This window comes from Penicillium hispanicum (assembly GCF_028827665.1).
Source record: "Penicillium hispanicum strain IBT 35686 chromosome Unknown utg000007l_segment0_segment0, whole genome shotgun sequence".
Lineage (NCBI taxonomy): Eukaryota > Fungi > Ascomycota > Eurotiomycetes > Eurotiales > Aspergillaceae > Penicillium > Penicillium hispanicum.
The window spans coordinates 1,330,126-1,349,105 of NW_026623199.1; the positions used below are offsets into that span (position 1 = coordinate 1,330,126).

The 18,980-nt window shown below is 51.4% G+C and overlaps 7 protein-coding genes across 7 annotated transcripts; 4 read left to right on the forward strand and 3 right to left on the reverse strand.

Annotated features, from left to right (window-relative positions):
- Window positions 1-527: 527 nt before the first annotated feature.
- N7459_008287 (uncharacterized protein) lies at window positions 528-2,797 on the reverse strand (the record flags this gene model as incomplete). The annotated part of the gene is made up of 3 exons (XM_056947455.1): window positions 528-1,423; window positions 1,490-2,218; window positions 2,239-2,797. 3 exons carry the CDS (start codon window positions 2,795-2,797, stop codon window positions 528-530), a joined length of 2,184 nt encoding a protein of 727 aa, XP_056796965.1.
- A 104-nt stretch (window positions 2,798-2,901) lies between these two features.
- N7459_008288 (uncharacterized protein) lies at window positions 2,902-4,154 on the forward strand (the record flags this gene model as incomplete). Its single annotated transcript, XM_056947456.1, has 2 exons — window positions 2,902-3,330; window positions 3,393-4,154. The coding sequence occupies 2 exons, from the start codon at window positions 2,902-2,904 to the stop codon at window positions 4,152-4,154; spliced, it is 1,191 nt and encodes a 396-aa protein (XP_056796966.1).
- A 123-nt stretch (window positions 4,155-4,277) lies between these two features.
- On the forward strand, window positions 4,278-6,097 carry N7459_008289 (uncharacterized protein; the record flags this gene model as incomplete). The annotated part of the gene is made up of 2 exons (XM_056947457.1): window positions 4,278-4,851; window positions 4,899-6,097. The coding sequence occupies 2 exons, from the start codon at window positions 4,278-4,280 to the stop codon at window positions 6,095-6,097; spliced, it is 1,773 nt and encodes a 590-aa protein (XP_056796967.1).
- An 811-nt stretch (window positions 6,098-6,908) lies between these two features.
- N7459_008290 (UBA/TS-N domain protein) lies at window positions 6,909-9,657 on the reverse strand (the record flags this gene model as incomplete). Its single annotated transcript, XM_056947458.1, has 2 exons — window positions 6,909-7,010; window positions 7,078-9,657. The coding sequence occupies 2 exons, from the start codon at window positions 9,655-9,657 to the stop codon at window positions 6,909-6,911; spliced, it is 2,682 nt and encodes an 893-aa protein (XP_056796968.1).
- Window positions 9,658-12,021: 2,364 nt separating this feature from the next.
- On the forward strand, window positions 12,022-15,584 carry N7459_008291 (TMEM198/TM7SF3 family protein; the record flags this gene model as incomplete). Its single annotated transcript, XM_056947459.1, has 4 exons — window positions 12,022-12,470; window positions 12,522-12,570; window positions 12,631-13,018; window positions 13,072-15,584. The coding sequence occupies 4 exons, from the start codon at window positions 12,022-12,024 to the stop codon at window positions 15,582-15,584; spliced, it is 3,399 nt and encodes a 1,132-aa protein (XP_056796969.1).
- A 1,072-nt stretch (window positions 15,585-16,656) lies between these two features.
- N7459_008292 (uncharacterized protein) lies at window positions 16,657-17,366 on the forward strand (the record flags this gene model as incomplete). The annotated part of the gene is made up of 2 exons (XM_056947460.1): window positions 16,657-16,962; window positions 17,040-17,366. 2 exons carry the CDS (start codon window positions 16,657-16,659, stop codon window positions 17,364-17,366), a joined length of 633 nt encoding a protein of 210 aa, XP_056796970.1.
- A 375-nt stretch (window positions 17,367-17,741) lies between these two features.
- N7459_008293 (uncharacterized protein) lies at window positions 17,742-18,779 on the reverse strand (the record flags this gene model as incomplete). The annotated part of the gene is made up of 3 exons (XM_056947461.1): window positions 17,742-18,348; window positions 18,401-18,586; window positions 18,646-18,779. The coding sequence occupies 3 exons, from the start codon at window positions 18,777-18,779 to the stop codon at window positions 17,742-17,744; spliced, it is 927 nt and encodes a 308-aa protein (XP_056796971.1).
- Between the last annotated feature and the right edge of the window lie 201 nt (window positions 18,780-18,980).

Here is an 18,980-nt window from a genome sequence, read left to right on the forward strand (position 1 = left end):
CTTCTAGGTATCACCGGTTTAAAAAAGGCGATGAGTGGGTTATCTAAGAGAGCAAAATAGAGAGTACGTAAGTGTGGGGTTGCTTGTCAGTGTGCCTCTCGATGATATTAGAATAGTTCTGGCTCTTGGCGATGAATCTCTTGGCTTAAGCTAGGACTGGCGCTTTCCACATCGCGCGTGTGGCCCTTTTCTACCCCGAAATACGTTGCAGCTCAAGCTGTGTGGGAGACTTTTCCTTTTTCTGGGTTCTCCTTCTGGGCTCACTTTTGAAAAATTTCTCTGCCTTGGCCTTTTCCCCGGCATCCTGAAACCGGTTGGGATGGAGATCGGCGAGGCTTCGCCTGAGTATCGTAGATGGGCTCTCGCGTTCAGACATTTGGTGTGTCCATTGTATTTCTGATTGTAACGCAAGGTGCGGATTATCGAACTAGCAGCGGACAGATCGAGGCAAAATAAGATTCCCAGGTCATGGTTTTCCAGACTAGGGCGGTCGTCAATGTGGAACTACCTATCGACATAAAATGCTATCATACCACCTTAGGCTGATACGACCCCTCGAACTCCATATATGCAGATGTGATGTCCGACAAGTCAAGATCCTCGTTACTTTCCTTTTCGAGATCAATCGTCCACTCCGCAAACGGTCCTACCAGGGAATAGTCGTCCTTGTCATTCAAATGGCCAATGATTCCCGGCAATGTTCCAGGCCCCTTGTACTGGTTTGTCAGGAGATTGTACTTAAACAACACACTGACGGTGTCATGGACAAATGCCATTTCCCTGTCTTTCGGATCGGCAATGGTCTCATCGCCCATATGCGTCAACTTCATATGCAAAAGCCCGTTCTTTGTCTTCGCGCCCGGAAGAAAGAGACGGACGCGGGTTAATCGGATATCGGTCATGTCGGTAAACGGTGACCGGCGATTGTCCTTGTCTGGCGTGGGGATGGAAATAGAGTGCGAAGTCCCATCTGTGCTGCTGGCTTTCAGAGCTCGAAAATCACCCTCTTCTAGCACATATTGGATGGTGTGGAAAGGGTCTGCCGCTTTCCTTTGCGCGGCTATGTGGCGGCTATGTGCATCGATTAACATTCTCTGCGCTACCTTCAGATTCGCGTATGTATACTGAGACGTGTCAACCGAATTGAAGTAACTCGCCAGAATATTGTCCAAGTTGAGGGCAGCAAAGTTATATGCTCGCTGCGCATGGTAGAGCCAGTATTGGAGGTCTTTAACCGCAGTGAGGTAGGCACTCTTCATCGCGACAACCATCATCGGATTGTCCATTCCAAACGATACTTTTTCCATCTGCGATATATTCGACTGCGTCTGGTACAATGCTGCGTTCTCGGTGACGGCCTTAGCAATCACCACCAGGGCTGCATTGTAGCGGAGAACAGCTGAATTCCGTTTGATGACAAGATCTGAATGTTTAGTATACAGCGTACAGAGAGAAAGGATGCACGTACCAACATAGTTTCGAAATATACCTTCGAACTTCGCTAGCGTATCTGCTGGCAGTGCATTTTCAAATTCGCCCAAGAGGGCTTTTAGTTGCTCTTCCGCAATCTGCAGTTTGGCAGCCCCGGGATCAAGCAGGTCAATCTGCCCAGACTTGCTCACTTTGTAGCCTTCATAGAGGCTATCCATAGTGCCGCTGATGTTCCGGACTTGCTTGATCAGATAGTCCTTGTTTACCTGCATACCGGCATCATTTGGAATTTCCTCCAACCCTTGATGCAACAGAGACACTCCCTGCAGGGCAGCCATCGGGACTTTGGAAATCCCTGGAACCATGATAATCTGGCCGATAGATTCGAACAATTCGACCGCCGGAACATGGACTCCAGACTTGATCTCCAACATGATATCTCTGGCCGCGTCTCGAAGGCTTTCGCTTGCTGCTTTCATGGGCTTCGTGAAGCTGCGGATCTTGATTATGTAGTCTGCAATGTCGTCTTTAGCGGCTTTGATTGTCACATTGTTGGATTCCTTGGCTGATTCGCAGGCCGCCCGACTATGGTTGATGTAATCTCTCTTTTTAGCGGCATCATTAGCGGCCTGGAGGTAGGCAGTATAGGTGGTCTCTGCGCTCTTGACGGCGTCCAACTCCTTGTCGATTGTCTGCTCAAAACTCTTGAAGCTTGCTCTTGGAACGCGATTGCGATCATAGCCGTAAAAGTCTTTGCCGGAGTTGAGTAATGCGAGGGAACTTTTTGCTTCATGATAGCACGAAGACTTTGAAGCGATGCCGGCTCTTCGGTATCAGAGCCACTGGGAATGAACAGACGGGGCTCGGCATCGCGATATGCCTTGACCAAGTTGGTGCTCAAACTAGCTTTGCTGGCGGGTTGTGAGTCGAGAAATGCCAGTCTCGATATGAGTCGCTCCAGCAACTCCTTACACTTGGCCAGGTCATCCAACCCGTCGATAAAGAAGTACAGCTTTGCCATGTCCAGGAGCATTCGGCACTGCACGGGATGGGCAAAACACAGGGTACTGCTCCAGGTAGCGTCCATATCAGTGGCCGATTGTAACTTGTACGTCCCATCCTGTGCCGGCTGTCCATCCGCACCATTTTCTTCGCTGCCGCGGGATCCATTTCCGCCATCACCACCCGTAATTCTGGCGCTCTGGGTCAAGGCCGAGTACACACTTTCGTCGAGCGTCCTCAAATCGAAGACGATATTGACCAACACGTTGTGGTATTTGCTTTGCGGGCCCTCCAAGGACGCTTTTAAGCTGTAGATAGACCAAATGAGAAGGTGGTAGATCAGGCAAATGAGAGGAGGTCGCATTAATACCACCTTGGAACGTTGAGCGGAAACGAAAATGTACCTCAGCCCGGATATAAAGACCCTCCCCCTTTCGTACAGAACATCACCCCACCAAATCATTCATCATGTCTGTTCAAAAGTCCAAAGCCGATTTCCACGCAGCCATTCAATATGTGGACGCGACCGATGGATGGGATGTCATGGTCTGTTACGCCCAAGACCCTCTGAATCATCTTCTCCAACAGGCCTGGGGCAAGTCTCCCAAGTTTGGCAACGTCACCTTCAAGCACACCGAAACCCTTAGCAAAGAGACCAAGCTGGTCATTACTCGCGATTTCAATCTGAGTCTTTCCTCTCCCGTGCTCCAATTTGAAGCTTCGGAAGGACACTCTCAGGCTATCCTCGTCATGACCATCAATGGGTTATACACCAATAACCTGACCAAGGATGGCAAGCCACTCGACAAACCGGAAACCGTTCACATCGCCAGAGATGTGTATCAACTCCGAGTCTTCCTCCCCATTGCAGCTGTCAGTGGGGACACAGTACACAAGGTATGTAGGCATGTGCCCTCTAGGATCATAGCTAATGGGGATAGCCCGGGAACGTGATCGAGCTTGACGAAAGCAAGACGACGGAGGTTGCCATGATCTTCCACTTTGCAAATGAAGAAGCCGTGTATAAAATGGAGAAGAAGGACCCGAAAAAGCGTGACACAGATGACCTCATGGACACCGTCACGACGGAAATCCAAGGCTGGTTCCAGAGCAAAGAACATGTCGATTGGATCGATATTAGCATCGCCAAAGTCTCCAACCAGAAACCTGTTTCGGGCGACACGGAAACTCTACGCCCTCGTTCCTTCATCGTCAGGTCTCAGCCCGGGTATCTCAATGTCTTCATCGCCACCAAGAACAAGCCGGGAAAGCCACATCCACGGTTCGAACACAAGGGAAGCGAGGAAATAGCACCCGTCGCAATTGGATTTGAGGCCAGCATCTTCATCTCTAATACACTTTTTGCCCAATTTCTCGCTGAGCAATTCAAAGCCAACTTCACCGGAGTCATCAAGTCGATTAAGCCCGAGGCGATTGAAAATGGCGCAAGACTGGTGATCCAGATGGGCAACCCTCCAACATGGGGATTCAACATTGGTGGGATTGAGGACTACAGAGTTCCCGAATTCAGTGTCGATTATGACAAATACACGGTCACTATGGATGTGTCGGATAACTCGAGCCTTGAAACAATTCCAACCTGGTCTTGGTCCCCGGAGACTGTTGCCACTTGGCTGTTGACGGATAAAAGAGTGCCGGACCTGATTACGCACGAATGGGGCCGGACTCAGATATCTGGATCCCTGCAAGTGGTGAGCTAAATTACCCCGTAGCGATGACGAGCAGAAAGCTAACCGGAAAAGACGGGTGAGCCGTGTAGTAGTATCCACGAAGATGAACTGCGGATAAATGTCTGCCTTGATAATGCAACCAATCTTCCCACCATGCGGTATCAACCCCTGTGGGTTGACGGCTTCAAAGATGGTCATTCACCAAACAGAGATTCATATCCGGATATGTTTCGCTATCGAATCTCTTTCAGCCTGCCCTCACCCCTCAAGTCGGAGCTGAAAGGCCTCAACTTCTTTTCCGCTCAGAATGTATTCATCCCTGGTGTGAAATTCATCGAAGCAACGACCCAGATGATGCCGGCGGATATTGTGCTACTAGGATCAATGCCACAGAGCACAGCAATAGCTAGTCCAACAGCTTCGATGGTTCAGTCTTCCGCTGTGAAGAACCTGGCTCTTCGCTTTATGGATGAGATCTACCTCAACGCGTTCTTTGTGGGCGATCTCATCAACGCAACCATCAACGGGGAATCCGGCGCGGTGAAGGCGGTACTACGTCAGAAGGGATATGATGGCCTTACGGCGCATGATCTAGAGGTTCTGCGAGATTATACTGTTCCCGGTCCAAAATTCGATCTTCGTTATTCTGGAGGCGCATACAGCGTGGAGAGCTCAGTCTACTCTGCAAAGGAACTGTTGGTTCACTCCGTGCATCGAACCATCTACAGTATGTATATTCCCCCCCTTTTCAACTCATGACCTAAGGAGAAATAGTCGATGGAACACCGGTCGAGTCTCAAAAGACACTTGCGGACGGATCGGTTTCATTTCTCTCCAGTGATGGCAACCAATCCTTCCGCATTACCTTTAATGCCCCCTTTGACGTACAAAACCCGATCGGCGCCATATCGTACACAGGTACGACTTGGGTGACTGCACAACCGGAACATGAAGAGCCCATCCAAGGCAAACGAGCCTATCCTTGGGATGGTAGTTCCGATATTGACACGACTCCAGCAGCTTCGGCCCGGGACGCTGAAGCTTTCCAGTATCTTCCGTTGGCGCTCGATCTCATCACACCCCATGTGCCCCTGGAATCTCCCAATGTTGCGGATCTTGCCTCAGTTGTCGGAATATTCTCCATCGCAGTGAATACCGTCACCTCATTGAAGAATATCAGAGACTTTTGTGTCTGGGGCAAGGAGCAAGTGATGAAAAGGACTGGTGCCAATATGAAGCTTCGAATCCGAGGGCTCCTGACCCTAGACAAGATGAAGCAGACATTCCCGACCAAGGCTGAAGAGGCCATTAATGAGATTCTCAACAATTCGAATGAGCGGAAACTAGAGACCGTTGCAAAGGCTGCAGAGCCAAAAATCCTGGAAGCCATGAAAAAATACATGCGCAATGAGGCCACCAAACAGGCTCAAAAGAATAACGGGGCCGCTTACGGTCTCAGCGCTGAAGACATTATTCATCAGGCGCATGACATTGCCGACACACAAGCAACGAATGTGTTTACGGGCGAAGTGTACGCCTCCTATTTGAATGCCTTGGTGGATCGAACCGTGACTCTCAAGCGAAGGAATGAAGCTTTCGACGAAAAGAATAGGCTCCAGAGGGAAATCAATAAGGCCGGCGAGCGGATTCGCCAAAACAGACAAGACCTAACGAAGAAACAAGAGGAACTGGAAGCCAAACGCCGGTTGGTAGACAAAGGGAGTATCCCAAGAGAGAAGTGGGATGACATCCAGAGAGAATATGGAAGGGAGATCCAAAAAATTTCCGACAAAATCACAGAGGACGAAACCTCGACTCGAAATGACGAGGCAAGTCGAAAATCCCATGAGGAAGCGTGGAAAAAATATATGAAGGACGAGGCGGAAAAGAAGAAGACGGAGGAGAAGCGGCGAGAAGAGTTTTGGAAACACCGGAAGGACCATCACACAGAACCGAAGCCTGAGCATGGTTAAGCTCGATGGATCGGCTGTATTTTCCATACAATGGCTTTTCCGAAGTGCGTTCTTCATTATTCATAGTGTTCAAATGTCAAATCTCCGGTCCCAGATCCTAGCCATGAGCAATGGCGCTCGCCGCTTTCGACAAATATCGGGATACTGCCATAAGGTTCAGAGCCTTGGTTGGATAGAGTATCTCTAATTCTGCGTGTAATTCTTTCACACAGCAAACTTGTTGGGCGACCCAAAGTTGCAATCGGTCTCCGTTGACTTTTTGGTCTCTTCCAGTTAAGACCTAGCTATCTACTTATATAATCTGATCACTTGTTGGAGTTGAGAATCATTCTGATACCTCTCCACGGCTTCTGCTCTCTAGGTCTCCTAGTGTAAGCCTTCTATAATACCTTAGTCTTTAAAAAGACCCCCGAAAATTTCAAGGAATCTATCCTAATCATTAAGGTTATAACCGTGACAGAAACGGAAATAGTGGAGAATCGTGGTCTTTTCGCCGTCACCCCGATTTACGGCGTACCATGAATGCCATTCGCGAAAATATTCATCAAGTCATCCCATCTTCCGGCCATGTGTACCATCCAATAAATATACTAGGCTAGGCTCGGGCCATAATTTTAGGGGCGATGCTCAAGATGAAATGCGAGTTGAATTTGTTCGTCGTGATCTCATGTGCATGTCCGCCATCGCGGGCAGTAAACTATGTTCTAAAAAAAGGCTTCCACTGCAAAGACGGGGTAGACAAGGTAAGATGATCATGATATGAAACTGTCAATGAAAACAACATTGGCAGTCATACAATGCAAGAGAGCATTTAGAGATTGTTCTCCACACGGAACTTATCCCAAGCCTCGTTCAGAGTCCCAAACACGGCGCCAGCAATCATGCGCTGCTCAGTTGTGGCAGTGGTGGAGATCTAAGATGCATCAAGTCAGCGAAAAGCCTCGTATGATCGAAGACAGATGGAAAAACAAGACACATACCTTGTCAGGATGAACCTTCGCAATGCCCTTCATGTACTGGATCTTGACCTTGTTCGGCAAGACCAGCTCTGACAAGTTGATCTTCTTCCAACCGGCCTCGGGCCACAGAACAGTATCCAAGCTACCCAGCAGGGCACGCAGATTATCCTGCTTTCCATTCCGCCAGGCCGCAATCCGTCCATCCACACTCTCTGAAAGGGCGAATTTCTCCTCATCGGCACGTTCTGCAGCCTGATTGGCTTCCCTCAGGCGGCTCACAGCTTCCGAGTCCTGTGCAGAACTCGAAGCACCAGAAAGATCTGACAATGCAGAAGGTCTCTTCGGTGTAGGAGCCGGCTTTTTCCTGGCAGGAGCCGCCGGCTTCGTCTGAGGTTTGTCGATGCCAGCCGCTTTCTCGCACCGGTTCCGACCCTGGATACTGGTGCTTCCACCGTGACCAGATGCAACTGCTAGCTTCCATGCCTCTGCAGCATCTGCCCATCGCTCAAGCTGTTCTAGTGCCTCGGCTTTGCGCATCAACGCCTTGCCGTAAAAGTCCTTCATTTGCTTGGCTGGCTCACCATTACCAAGGTCGATTGTTTCACCCTCGCCTTTCGAGGGACCGATCACGCCCAAAATGGTGTCGGCGTCGTCAATTGCAACCTTGGGTTCGCCAGTCTTCAGAGCAGTCATTGCATGGTTGCTGCGGATAATGATCGTAATTGGGTGCTTATCAGGGAGCATGCCAAGGGCTGTAGAGAAGCTGCCATGTGCAACTGCATAGTCACCCCGCTTGAATGCCTCTGCTGCCTTGTTACGGTGACGGTGCGTGGACTGAAGAGCCTCGGCGGAGACAGGAGGTATGGAGCGCGGTGGCACCTTTGGCCGTACGGGAATTGGAACGGAGCGTGTCACAGGACGCTGTGGTTGTGTCGGAGCCGTTGGCTTGGGTCGACTTGATGAAGGGGCAGGAGAGTCGAACAGATCGATATTGGGCTCTGCCACCGGTTGGGGTGCCTGTGGCCGCTTTCGTCGTGCTGGGCTGACATACGCTTGTGTTGACTGTTCTTCCGCAGCGAAACGCGATAAACGGGATTGGGGTTCTTGAGAAGTGGGTCGAGACGGTCGTTGGAGAAAGTTAGGCTGTTGCATATGCTGGATAGGTGAAGGAGACGATTGGTTACGCAGGTCATTGCCACTTGGGGCAGCCTGGGGACGTGCAGGTTTACGAGGCGGACGAGAGTCTCCGGCCTCAAGAAGAATTGCCTCATCGGTGAAGTCTTGCGCCTTCGTCTGAGACTCTCTGGGTGCATCGCCACGCCGTGGAGGCAGTGGCTCCGCATGAGAAGCAGCCGCTTCTCTCATCCAACGAGGCTGGCTCGGGTCATGGTCGGCATTAAACTCATGCACTGCTTGCTGAAACCTTTTGCTGCCAGTTTTCCAAAGAGTGTTTGCGGTCTTCAGCAAGTTATTGCCAAACTGCGATGCCATTTGCGTTGGATCCTTCTCCCCATCCCCTGGACTCCGGCTATCCTCGCGTGACCGAGAAGTCTGTGATCTACTTTCTCTCATCCAAGAAGGAGCATCGCGGTTGCGACTCTCACTTCGTTCCAACCGCTGACTCCGCTCGCCGTTGGCCGGGGATCGTGCCTGGGACTTTTGCCTAGACTCCGCATGGGCCTGTGTAAGAAGCCAGCCAACAGCAGCCTGTACATCGGTCCCTGATGGCGTATTCCTCAGAGCCTCACGCGATTTGTCTGCTGGAAACCCCATATCGACCAGTTCTGCAATAGCGCGATCCGCCTTGTTAGAGGGCATTGGAGAGGCAACGCGACTAGCTGAACCATCCACTGGAGACCTTGCGGGTTTTGAAGGAGGCTGTCGAGGAATCTCAGATACTGGCTTTCCCAGAAGGCCAAGAAAATCGTCATCGTCATCTTGGGCAGGCGGAGGAGCGGGTGCGGTCTTGGGTTTCAATTCACTCAGCCCGAATGGGTCGTCATCATCGAAGCCGGCAACAGCTGCAGTGTTGTCGTGCATTGTAATTCCACCAGATATTCCTTGTGGAGGGGTGGTATTTATGTGAGGCGACGAGGTTGAGCGAGGCACTGGGAAGTGTGTGGAAGCATCAACGGGCGCTGCAGCATTGAAAGCGGCCAGTATATCGTCATCGTCGTTGACGGGCGGGGATTTGGGATGCAAGTTCTGTCCTCCGGCAGGACTTTGCGTACGGCCCTGTTCGAGACTATCCCAGAACTGTGAGTTCTGACCTCCATATTGCGCTTCGTAGTGGCTGCGCTTCTCAGCTTCCTTTTTGGCCTTCTCCTCTTGTAAGCGCCTCTGTTGTTCGATGAGCGAAAGGTTCTTGTTCGTCGCGGAAGAGTTGAATGAGACCAGGTTCGCGAAGCTATCTCCGGTGGAGGCGGGAGGTTTCGATGGCGAATTGGATCGATTCGAGGTTGTGGACAAAGGCGTCGATCTACCAGAGGCACCGCTTGTCGGCCTTACGCTTGGAAACATCAGATTGGAGCTCATCGGAGGGGGCTTGTTGGCGGGCGCATTAGAGTTGGATGACCAACTCAAGCCGTTTAGATCATCCATGGCGGGCGACGGTAGTGCCCGGCGCGGGAGTTGCAGCGAGGAGTGGCTGGTTGGAATGGGGACTAAGGTTAGAAACCAAGGGACGAGTGTGCAGGAGTGGCCATGATCTCACCACACGCGACACAAGTGAAGGAATTGGGAGAGAGTCCGGGTTCAGAGCAGCTCCAGTAGATGGCAACGCCGCGCCCCTGTGCATGTGGGGAGTGGTGGGGCACGTGACGTTTCATCACTGGCGTCCACGATGGCGCCGGCATTCTCTCGTCGATCGTAAATCCTTGGGGACTGAGATGGCCATATTCAGGCTACTGGATTGATACATCATCATTGACTACGACCCCAATTTATGGTATGGATGGAGTAGCATTGGACTTCATCGACAAGCCTAGATGCCATTGTCGATATAGTTATTTCGGAGCACAATGTCATTATCAACCCACGATTGAGATCTAGAAGCATAATAATATCGGTTGGAAACTGAATACTAGCTGCTGAGACGACCCAATTCTGGGATTCATGCATGCTGCATTCTCGTCACATCGAGCCTTTAAGCTTGTTGCCTCTTGGCCTCAGGCCTGAAATGATGGCCTGATTGGAGAGGCCACCAACTTTTTGGCCACAGCCCAAAGAAGCCTGGAAAGGTCCATGATTCATTCTATACTGCCTTCAATATGACTATATTTGCTGCACGAAGAATAGCATCAGTCGATCCCGTGGCTAAAAATGGCTCTCGCACTATATGGGGAACCCAATAAATATAAGCAAAGGCAAGCATACACAGCAAGCTCTGACCGTCTCTCCAGCCATCGATTCTTTCTTTTTCCAATATCCATTCTTAACCCACCATCGCACGGAAGCTCTGTTCATTGATCTCCACTGCCATAATCACTACAGGACGACCAACCTATATATCCTGTAGGTTGATCTACTCGCGTGTCTGTGTATGTATGTACACCTACCTACGCTATCTCGTGGACTCGCCTGTTTATCTGCGACAAATGAGCAGTCTCCAAAGGACTCTGTGGCATGATTATTGGCCAAAGGCCAAGTTCTGATGAGATGGTGGAATCCCCACGGTGAATGAGCCAATGCCATTTGCACCGAATCCTGAGCTGGTGCTAAATGAAGATGGACCTGTTGTCTCAGATGCAACCGCCTCCTTGCCTCCCCCGACGCAGTCAAGAGCCGGTAGCGAACAAAGTCAATTTCGTGCCCAACCAACCCCAGGAACAATGCATGCACGGCACACTGGCGGGTCTCAGCATTGTGATAGGCCAGCCGGTCTGCATTCAGAAACAGAGAAGCGAAGCACGGAGCCCAACGACCAGTCGACAGATCGGGAGTCGCGGCCCACTTGGGCGAGCCCCTAGTTGCGGTTGGTGCCGATAACCTGGAAACTCTTCGGGTAGCTGACCTCTCTTCCGAGATCTGTCGACTCTCGCGGCGTGCAGCGGTTCGCAGCGCGTCCTATAGTTATACGGTGAGCGTGACGCTATAGCGGCTCGGCCGCGGGATGGCTGGTGGATTAGGGAATATCGACTCTCGATGTGACAGATCAGGGGAATCAATCCCCTGGGCGCCCGCATTCCGCCGGTTCACCGGGGGATGCGACCAGCGCACCAAGCACGCTCGTCATGCCCTGAGAGTTCGGACATTGGACCTTGACTGGGCCGGAACAGGACGGCGACGCAGCAAAAGCCACGCTGGCCGATGGACGGCTGTCGGGACCGAGAAGAGACTACAATGTTGTACACATGTACTATCTTGTCAGGGGGAGACGACAAACGAGGAAGCTCCTAATCTCTCTTGGTGCGAGGGAGCGCCCCTTATGCATCACAGAGCAGATCCTTGCTCGATCGACGGCTCTCGATCGGTGGGGCCGTGGATAGCTCGTCGCCGGTCAAGCTCGCGTGGGCGTCTATTGTCCAATTCCTTGTCGGTAGTCCCTGCCCCTAAAACTCAAATGCGCAAAACAATGAACGCCCATTTCTGCTCCGTACGGGTCCCGCGGCTTTCTGGAATTCCTGACTAGCGGTGCCGACTTTCGCTTTTCCATATGTATATGTAGGGGAGACCGGGGCCAGGCCCGAGGCAGGTATTTTGTCTCTTCGGCGTGTTGCTTTTGGCCTCGATGGGTGCACTACGCGCTAAATACCAATAGCTTTCTATCTTCTGATCCTGAGACGGTGCCTTCGAATCCTCTCCGGGCTAGCTTCTTGTCCAGGTTCGTCCTATACGCTGCCCCGGTATTGCATGTTGGATATGTCACTCGCGTCTCTTATATTGCCCATCTAGTCGACAGAGACTGTTATTCCCCCCCAAACTTTTCGTTGACTGTCCCTGGGCGCTTGTTCTAGGATTGTCAACATGCGGTGGTCTTTATTCTTCACGTTTATCTTTTTCCTCTGCCATCGCGGACGGATTATCGCAGCTCCCACGGCTGGACTGGAGCAGCGCGAAGCCAATGCGATTGCAGTCCTCAACGATAGAGACGACCAAAGTGCCTCGATGACAAATACTGCCTCCGGCCAGACAACTGCTACTACCTCGACAGACAGTCCTACAACAGCAACAACAAGCTCAACGACGGAACTCTCGGCTTCGAACTCCCAACAGGCTACCTCGGATGCGACATCGGTGCCCTCGATAGATACACCTAATCCATCTGGTGGCACATCGTCACAGAATTCAACAAAGCCAAGATACACTGGTGGTCTGCCAGTTCAGCCTACACTCACACCAGCATTGGGTGTCGGAGGGTTTATACTGCTAGTGTCTGGGGCGACCCTAGCTTTTATAGGGATTCGACAGCCATGGTGAATATTTGCGCTCAATTGATATCTCGGACTCTGACTGAATGTGAATAGGGTTTACATCCATTTGTCGACTGCCTTCCTTGCCGCATTGGGCGTGACTGTAAGTTCCCTGCATTCGATACCTCCATTAGAAAATGGAACTTGACGTGGGCGTCTCTAGGTTCTCATCGTCTATGTCATGAATCCCCCCGTGAGCAACGCCGTCCAAGGTGGATACCTGGTGGCCATTTTCTTCACTGGTGTCATATTTGGAGGCTTGGCGCTTGTCTTCAAAGAGATCACAGAAGGATTATGCTGCCTTCTGGGTGGCTTCTGCATTGGCATGTGGCTGATGACGGTGAAGTCCGGAGGTCTTCTCACCGAGAATGGGCCAAAAGTCGGTTTTATTGTCGCATTTGCAGCGGGCTTTTATTGTCTCTCCTTCAGCCACTATACGCGGGCTTACGGGTCAATCCTGTGCACTTCCATCAGCGGCGCTACCGCATTGGTACTCGGTATCGATTGCTTCAGTCGGGCTGGTCTGAAGGAGTTCTGGCTCTACATCTGGGGTGAGTCGGATAGATCGCGCTGGTATCTGGCCTAGTACTGACTAGTATAACAGGGTTGAATGCCGATATATTCCCCTTAGACACAAGCACATACCCAGTTACTCGAAACATTCGCGTCGAACTGGCAGTCATAATAATTGTTGCGGTTTTTGGTGTCATCGCCCAGTTGAGACTCTGGAAGGTCATCAAAGAACGCAGGATGGAAGAGGAAAATTCTCGAAAAGAAGCAGTGCGGAGAAAAGAAGGCGACGAAGCTGAAGTTGGTCGACAGCTAGAGGAAAAGAATCTTCAGGAACGCGCCTTGTGGGAGAATATGTACGGACATGACGCGGACGCCAAAGAACTCTCAATGTCAGAAACCGCAGTTGCCGAGGAGTCGCGACGAGGGTCGGATGGCTTCACGTCGTCTGGTCGCGAACAAGGCAATTCCTTTGAGATGAGAGATATGACCAGTCCAGATCAGTCTGTTGCCATATCCGAACCGGGAAAACATCTTGAGATTGTCGAGGAAGTCGTTCACGACTCTGATCTTGAAACTCTCGGTGGCCCGACGCGACAGCTGGAAGATGCTCAGACTCAGAATGAGATTGAACACCCAGATGTCGAATATTCAAGGCCAGCAACTCCCGCTTCTCACAGGGTCCTCCGCATACAAACAAACTTGCATGACGATGACGATTCTGAACACGGAGCTGTCGTGGGCTCAGAAGTTGGCACGCCACGGTCGAAGCGCTTTTCGAGCAGGTCATTGATGAAAAGGCTATCATGGCGCAATGGACATGGGGTACAAGGTGTTTCTTCCCAGTCACGATCCGACGAAGCATTGATTGTGCATGAAGATGCCACCTCATCCGTGCTGGGACTTGTGGACGATCTTCAAAGCACTAGCTCTGATCGTCCGAGTATCGCTCCAAACGGTCTCCAAAACAATGGCAACAAAGCCCAAGAGAATCATATCGACACAAAGAACGCGCCCGAGAAAAATACCCTCACAGAGGTAACCGAGTCTGGGCTCAATTCCCAGGCCAATCGAGCCGTCGAACCAAGTACAACCGAAGCAGACACTCCCAACATGGCCGTTCATGACGATAATGAAGAAGACCACAACATTGTTCATGAATCTACCACTATGGAGGACACACCTCATATCTCTCCAAGTGACCATGCACAGAGCCAACCAGAAAAAGTTGAGATTTTGGAGGAACAAGAGGAACAAAGCCAGCAAGCCTCTCAAACATCCCCATCGCCAGAGAAGGAGCCAAACTCAACACTTGTCCCAGAGACCGCGGATGATACTCATGATGAAAACCCGGGCTTGGAAAAGAAACCTGCACTTGCAAACGAAACTGTGCGAAGCTCCTATGAAGAAGAGATTAGTATTCCGGAGATTGGACCAGACGACGAATCTGCATCGCAGTCAAAGGCAACGGAGAAGGTTGTAAAGATGAAATTGGATGCGTCTACTGTACAAAACATTCCTGAGCAGACTTCGAGGATCGTCAACTCTTTCCGCACTAGGGAATGGGCTAAGCATTTAGCAGATGCTGAAGCTCCTGATGTTGAACCGATCCAAGTGGAAAAAGAGCTCCAGGAAGATACCATCGACTCCGAAGAAAGTGCAGCCCCGGTTGATATCGAGGGCCTTTTGCAGACACCTCACAATGCTCAGCAACCTCCAGCTGTGACTAGCCCTGTTGCTCTCGAGCAGATCCCGGCCAGTCCTGAGCATACCCGACGACGTTCTTATGCATCGGAGGCGCCACGGTCCAAGACCAGGACCAGCATGCATAACATCTCTGCCATGATCTCACCACCGCCACTTTCTCGGAACGTTTCTTCAGCCTCTTTGAGTCCGCAAGAACTGTACGAACCTACGGCGCAAGTGCGGAACAGCACCTCCCCGCCATTCTTGACTATCACGGGACCTCGAGACCGTGAGAGCAAGGAAGCAGCCGACTCGCCGCGATGGAGCGGACCTCCACCCTTGCTGGCAGTCCGAGAGAACATGGTTCGGAATCGCATGTCATCGACCTCCCTTCGCTACGACCCGTGGACTTCACGGAACCAATCACGCCAGTCTCTGGCTGACCCAGCGCCGATCGTCTCGCCGACGTTCTCCGTTCCTGAAGAAAAGGATGAGGACGCCATGCTGACTCCTCCCGACGACCAAGATGACGTGCCCCTGTCCAAACGCCGCGCGATGCTGCAACGTCAAACCATGCAGTCACCTTCAGCGTCGAGCTTCCAAAGCCTCGAGCCCACCCGTTCACCGCCGATCCCACCAGCCGACTCGAGACGTTCCGCCGCTGTCATGGCAGCGTGGCGCCAATCAGTGCGAGAGGATCTTTCCCAGCGACAGGATCCTCTAGCATTGAACTCTCCTCCCTTGGGATCTACCAGTCCTGAAAGGCCCCCCAAACTGTGGGGGTCGATGCAGCAAATGCGCGATGCCTCGACGGCCAAGGTTGACAATGCTGTCGCCGATGGCATGCAACGCGGGAGCATGACAGGCCTGCACAGACAGGCAATGCGACGGATGCAAGCGTCTGCAAACAAAAAGTTGTAGACGCTTTTCTCTTTTGATACCCCTTCTCCTTTTTCCTTTGTTCTCGGGCATTACTTGGGAGTTTGGAGACAAACTAGGTACATATACGGGCTTAATCATGACACATAGCATTGAACATAATTCATAATCACATGGACGCCTGCACTTTACCGGGCTTGAAGTCTAATGGGCTACTCTGGACCATCAAGACTTACCCTGATGTCTTAGGAGAAATTCTCCATTTTCCAAGCAGTAGCATTCGGGGGCTGCAGAGAACAATACTAAATAGGCTGAAGCAAAGGGATCCTACTTGTATAGCGTAGGTACTCTGGGAGATACTGCTCCTATCATCATGAATCTAGAAGGTCGGTAATCCTCATTAGGATGTTAAAAGACGACTTGATTTGTTATTCTGCCGCCATTAGATCACTGTGTTAGCAATGTTTGCCTAGTATCGTCCACGTTGCTACGCTGGAGGATAGTCTGAATAATCCAGTTGAGGATCCAGAAGGATGCTCAATGGCCACTAGCTATATTCGGTAATTTCTTTCTTCTGCTTCCGGCCCAGTGTTTCCTAATTAGGAAATTCCCGGAAGTTACAAGACAGCGGAATAATGAGTTGTTTCTTATGCCGCCTAGATTTCGCCTTGAATAGCATAAGCATCATTACCCAACACTGGAGGATTTCACCGAGGTAGAGGATCGAGGAGGATTCTCAGTAGCGATCGACCGTATTTGGCAATTCCTTCCTTTGCTTTCCGGCTGGATACTTTCCTAATTTAGAAATTCTATATTCTTTGATCCGAGAGCGTTCTTTAGCGTCCAAGTTTCGCAGCGATGCTGACAATGCCATCGCGACTCGGGTACGCCAGATGACAAAACCAAATACTATCTGGATGGCGAAGACATGTTTAGCACCGATTCAACTCATGCTCGGTAGGCTGCTGATAAATGAGGATAATTCTCCCAACGGCTTCATTTACATCTAGTCTATATATACCTATCGTGATTCATTCAGTTCTGGTCTACATTGGCAAAATCCCACTTCCTCACCTCATTCAGTGTCTTACAGCTTCTTCAACATCTCTACACAATGCCAGTTTCGAGCTCTACCTTTCTCGAGGCCGTCAAGCACCGCCGCACTGTGTATGGCGTGACAGACAAGATTTCTGTCTCGGATGACCGCATTGTCGAGATTGTAAATGAAGTCATCCAAACCATGCCTTCGGCATACAATATGCAGAGTACCCGTATCCTCGTTACCCTCGGCAAGGAGCACACGAAGTTCTGGGACACCATTCTCGCATCTGCAAAGCCATTTGTCGTCGAAAAGCACGGTGAGGAGGCGTGGCCGCGCTACGAGGAGCGTTTTAGCATGTTCCGGAATGCCTACGGTACGGTATGTGAGAAATAACAACATAGGATATTCCTGACTCCTAGCTCTCTCCTGTACGAGGCTGATTATATATTCTAAAGATCTCTGTCCTCGAAGACCACACCGCCATCGAGAAAGTGCAGGAGAAGTTCTCCCAGCACCCTATCACTGCCTACGAGGGGTACGCCGAGCACTCCAATGCGATGCATCAAATTACGCTGTGGACTGCCCTTGAACTCGAAGGCCTTGGTGCTAGCCTGCAGCACTCCCACTATGTGCCTGGTGTCGAGGACGGCCTTAGATCTGCATTTAGCATTCCGCCCTCGTGGGCGCTGAAGGCAGAGATCGTATTTGGCGCCCTGCCAGGCGATATGCCCCCTGTGCCTGAGAAGGAGCCGGTCTCGACCACCGTGAAGGTCCTCAAATGAGGATGACAACTCTCTCTGATGGATGGTGACTGAGGGGTGACAGTCGACGGAGGCTTTTGAAAGAGATGCAGTACCGAGCAAGAGACCTACGTTACACTATAGAGAAAGATCAGCTAGTGTTGACAATATGCTCTTTTATCTATTGACCACTATAAACTCAGGCCCTTTCCTTTGATCAGATCATTGTAGACTAATATAGAGGTCCATTCGTCCGAGAGCCACCGTGTCGCGAAGCCGAGGCCTACACGCCATCTTCTGGCTCCTGTTATCCTACATCCATAGTTCAGCGTGCAGAACGGTAAGTAACACCAGAAGATAAACTCCGGGAGAATGGTCAACGCTTAGGGTATCGACAGAGTACCACCCTGGGTTGCTTCACTGAAGGAAATGCCTGGGCGCGTTCTCGAAAACCATGATCGCCTGTTCCAGCCTCTTCCCATACTCTGCCCCCTCTTGACTATCCTGGTCTTCTGGCACGTTCTCTTCTTCCTCTTCCTCCTGCCCGAGCCCGACTTCAATCGAACGACCTTCTCCGCCACGGGCTGTGTTGACTGACATGACATCACGATAAAGACCCAACGATACCGGAAGTTTCACATCGTCGACGCCACCCTTGCCCATCTTGATAAAGCGGGCGTCCAGCAAACGGAACTGAGCAGCCCAGACATGCGGCTCGGCAACCTGCATCGTCATTTCCCATGAGGAACCGACGCCCAGACTGACGGACCCGCCGAGGGGCACTCCAGACACGGCACCGATGATTGCAGATGAAACTCCAGCTGACACGTCCGTGGATTGGCCCCGCGAGACAACAGTGCGGGCTCCTTCGAGCAAGTAGAGTCCGGTGAGGAGCCAGACTTTGGGCCGGCGAGCGAACTTGAAGTTCAAGACATAGGCACTGTGGGCGGCCGACAGCCACAACTTGAGCTTTTGCTGGGCAAGGGGCTGACTCAGAACATCGGTAGTGAGGAATGACTCTGGGCTGTCGGATCATAGTCAGTCAGGATTACATCAACAGGGGAATGCAGCTGTACTCTTTGAGGACGATCCGGGTTCCCTTCTCCGCCACTACAATCCGCTCGAGATCTTTATGATAAGCAAGGTTGAGGTTGACAATGTCCCCTCCTTCCATGCCAGCAGATGGCGCCACGCGAGAGGATCCTCGGAATACAGCATTGGTCAGACTAGTGGTGTAGGCGTGTTCGTGCAGAGCGTCGTCGCTGACATGGCGATTAGATCTGACCAACGACTCCAGTCCGCCGCCATCAGAGAGCCATACCTCAACAGTTCATGCGTATAGTGGCGAGCAACCATAGGCTGCCAATACTGTTCTAGCACAAGCGATCCTAGTGTCAGCGCTTCGGGCCTTTCCCCCATTCCATAGAGGAAGAAGGACGAATCATCGCCAGCCATGTTGACGGTGCTTGATAAATCGCCAAGTCCAAGTTTGGAGGCATTTGAACACGCATCCTGCGTCAAAGAAGGGAAACTCGAGTGGTCATGCAGTCATTCTTTACTCGGTTTCCCCTCTGCTGCTTCCGCGCGGTTCTAGTCCGTGCTTACTGCTTAGCTCAACGCCAATCGGGCAATTTTTGGCGAAGAGCGATTGGCGAT